Here is a 2,500-nt window from a genome sequence, read left to right as displayed (position 1 = left end):
TTTGTCGTGCTGTCATTACGTCTATATTTCTGCGCTGCATTTTTCATTGCATTTATACTTCTGTGCTGTGTCTATTGATTTACGCCCTGTCTTATATTTTCCTGCATGTCTCACTGTATGTATATTTCTGAGCCACACCTTCCACATCAGTATCTTCTGTGTATACATGCAGAGAGGCGGAGAGAGAGGATCCTGGTGAGAAACAGAAGGCACAACAAGATCACCACGTCTCAGCCCAGCAGGCAGTGGCTTCAGCTGTCTAACACTGACCTCATCCTACGGAAATACAGCGCACAGGAGAGACGACAAGAAAATTCGACCTACGGAAGAATTACTGGTGACGGGAGGGGAGGAAGAGGCCCCTGTGTCTGCTGCAATTGCTTTAGTTTCTTTCTAGATTACAACAACATGACGGCTGTGCTAACTTTCAACTACAGCCTCAATGAATCCTGCCAGGCTGTATGCTCTAGTAAGTCACTTCTCTTGCCTTCTCTGCTATCTTTCTCATAAATAGTGTTGAATAGTTACCATTCATCAATGATACATATGTTCCTGCTTTTCCTTATTTTTCATTTTGTCACTCTACCTTTGGATATGATAGTTCAAGTAATTCTAAGTAAAAAACAGTCTATAGATATATGCTCCTCTCTAAATGTCTATATTTATCTATAAATATCTATATTTATCTATAAATATCTCTCATATATCTATAGACAGCTTGTGTATGACATGCATTTTTCCTCCTTTTTTTTTTTTTTATACTCCTTATTATACGCCCATTTCCCGCGACGGTTCATGGGCCTACTCCACATGAACAAGGAACTGTGTAACTTTGAAGAAGTTACAGGTCCCCGGCACGCCTGCCTGGTTCATGGCCGCATCACACAAGACCAAGGTTGTAGCCAAGAACATCTCCAGAATTGCTCTCATCTCAGAGGAGGCGACCAAATACACCGCACAACAGTGAGTGTGTGTGTGTGTGTGTGTGTGTGTGTGTGTGTGTGTGTGTGTGTAAGAAAAGAGCCTTAGCAGGGGAAAATACAGAAATAGGCAGGGAGTTCCAGAGTTTATCAGTGAAAGGGATGAAAGATTGAGAACACTGGGTAATTCTTGTATTAGTGAGGTAGACAAAGACTGAAAGAAATGCAGAAACAGACAGGGAGTTCCAGAGTTTACAGCAGAACAAAGACCCCTAACTGTACCCAAAGCAGCAAATAGGGAGCCTTAAACTGTACCATACTTTCAAGAAGGACCCTGAACTTTACCATACATTAAAAAGAAACCTTTAAATAATACCATATATTTAGGAAGGGAGCCCTGAACTGTACCATGCATTCAGAAACACAGCCGAAACCGAACCACACTTTCAGAACAACTGTACGAGCTCCGCAAGACAAGCCTGGCTCGGGTGATCTGCGACAACAGTGACAAGCTACAGTACGTCCAGCCCAAAGTAATGCTGGAGGCCGACTCTTTCCTGTAAGTAATGCCTTGTCACTGTCGGCATTGCTATTTAGTGACCCAAGGAGTGAATGAATATGAATAAGAAAACTTTTGAAGATAGGCTAGTATGTCTATGTTATTATTATCATTGTTATTTATAAAAGGTAGAGTACATCTTCTTCTTTCTACTGGGGGCTAAAAGAGTGTGTAGAGTGAAGGGGGTCAATATGAAAGTCAGGTGCCTTGTCTTGCATCTCTCTTCAGGGGAGACAATCTTAGTATAAGTATGTTAAATTCAATACAAAAGAAGCCACATACTTTTCTCAAACCCTCCCCAGTGGCTTGGCAGAGGAGAGAACAGATCAACCAAGCAACGTCCTTCACTGACGGGTCGGTGATCTACGGGTCCAGCAAGGAGGAGAGCGACGAGCTGCGTGCCTTCTCTGGCGGCCTCCTCAAGGTGCAGCGCTGCCCGGCAAACACCCAGATTCTTACGGCCGACACCAACCAAATTGACTGCAAGACCTCAGGAAGATTCAAGTATGTGTTTGTGTGATAGATGAGTGCATTAGTTAGTGAAAGGGTTATTCAGAGCCTTACACTGATGTATTTGAGGTGAACATGACAACCAGATTGACTGCAAGACCTCAGGAAGCTTCAGTAAACTTCTAACATTACTCATTGGCTTGTCTAATTAACTTTGGTCAATATCTACTTCCAGACCAAGCATTAACAAACCATCATCTCTCACAGGTGTTTGAAATCCGGTGATGTGCGGGTGAATGAACACATCGGTCTGGCCGCAATGCACCAGCCGTTCGTCAGGGAGCACAACCGCATTGCCGTCTTGCTTTCGGACCTCAATGCCCACTGGACTGACGAGCAAGTGTTTCAAGAGGTGTGCAGGATTGTGGGAGCAACTCTGCAGCACATCACCTACACTGAGTTCCTCCCCTCTATTCTTGGCCAGGTATTCTAATATAATAGTTAAAACCATCAACAGGATCAGGAAGAGGGAGATGAAGAGAGGAGTGAGGAGAGGAGGCAGGAGATAGTG

The 2,500-nt window shown here is 43.8% G+C and overlaps 1 protein-coding gene across 2 annotated transcripts in view; it reads left to right on the top strand.

Moving 5' to 3' along the window:
- LOC135097362 (chorion peroxidase-like) overlaps positions 1–2,500 on the top strand; it is a 23,376-nt gene that overhangs the window by 20,083 nt on the left and 793 nt on the right. Inside the window, exons 13-16 of one of the 2 annotated variants that reach the window (XR_010265622.1) lie at positions 173–469; positions 820–963; positions 1,371–1,479; positions 1,782–1,956. Coding sequence is in view for 1 of the 2 variants with exons in the window: in XM_063999175.1 (XP_063855245.1) it covers positions 2,249–2,413 (165 nt within the window). In the remaining variant the exon portion in view is untranslated. The other variant, XM_063999175.1, reaches the window with a different exon arrangement.

Source organism: Scylla paramamosain, unplaced genomic scaffold, assembly GCF_035594125.1.
Source record: "Scylla paramamosain isolate STU-SP2022 unplaced genomic scaffold, ASM3559412v1 Contig18, whole genome shotgun sequence".
Classification (NCBI taxonomy): domain Eukaryota; kingdom Metazoa; phylum Arthropoda; class Malacostraca; order Decapoda; family Portunidae; genus Scylla; species Scylla paramamosain.
This window is presented reverse-complemented; position numbering and strand designations above follow the sequence as displayed.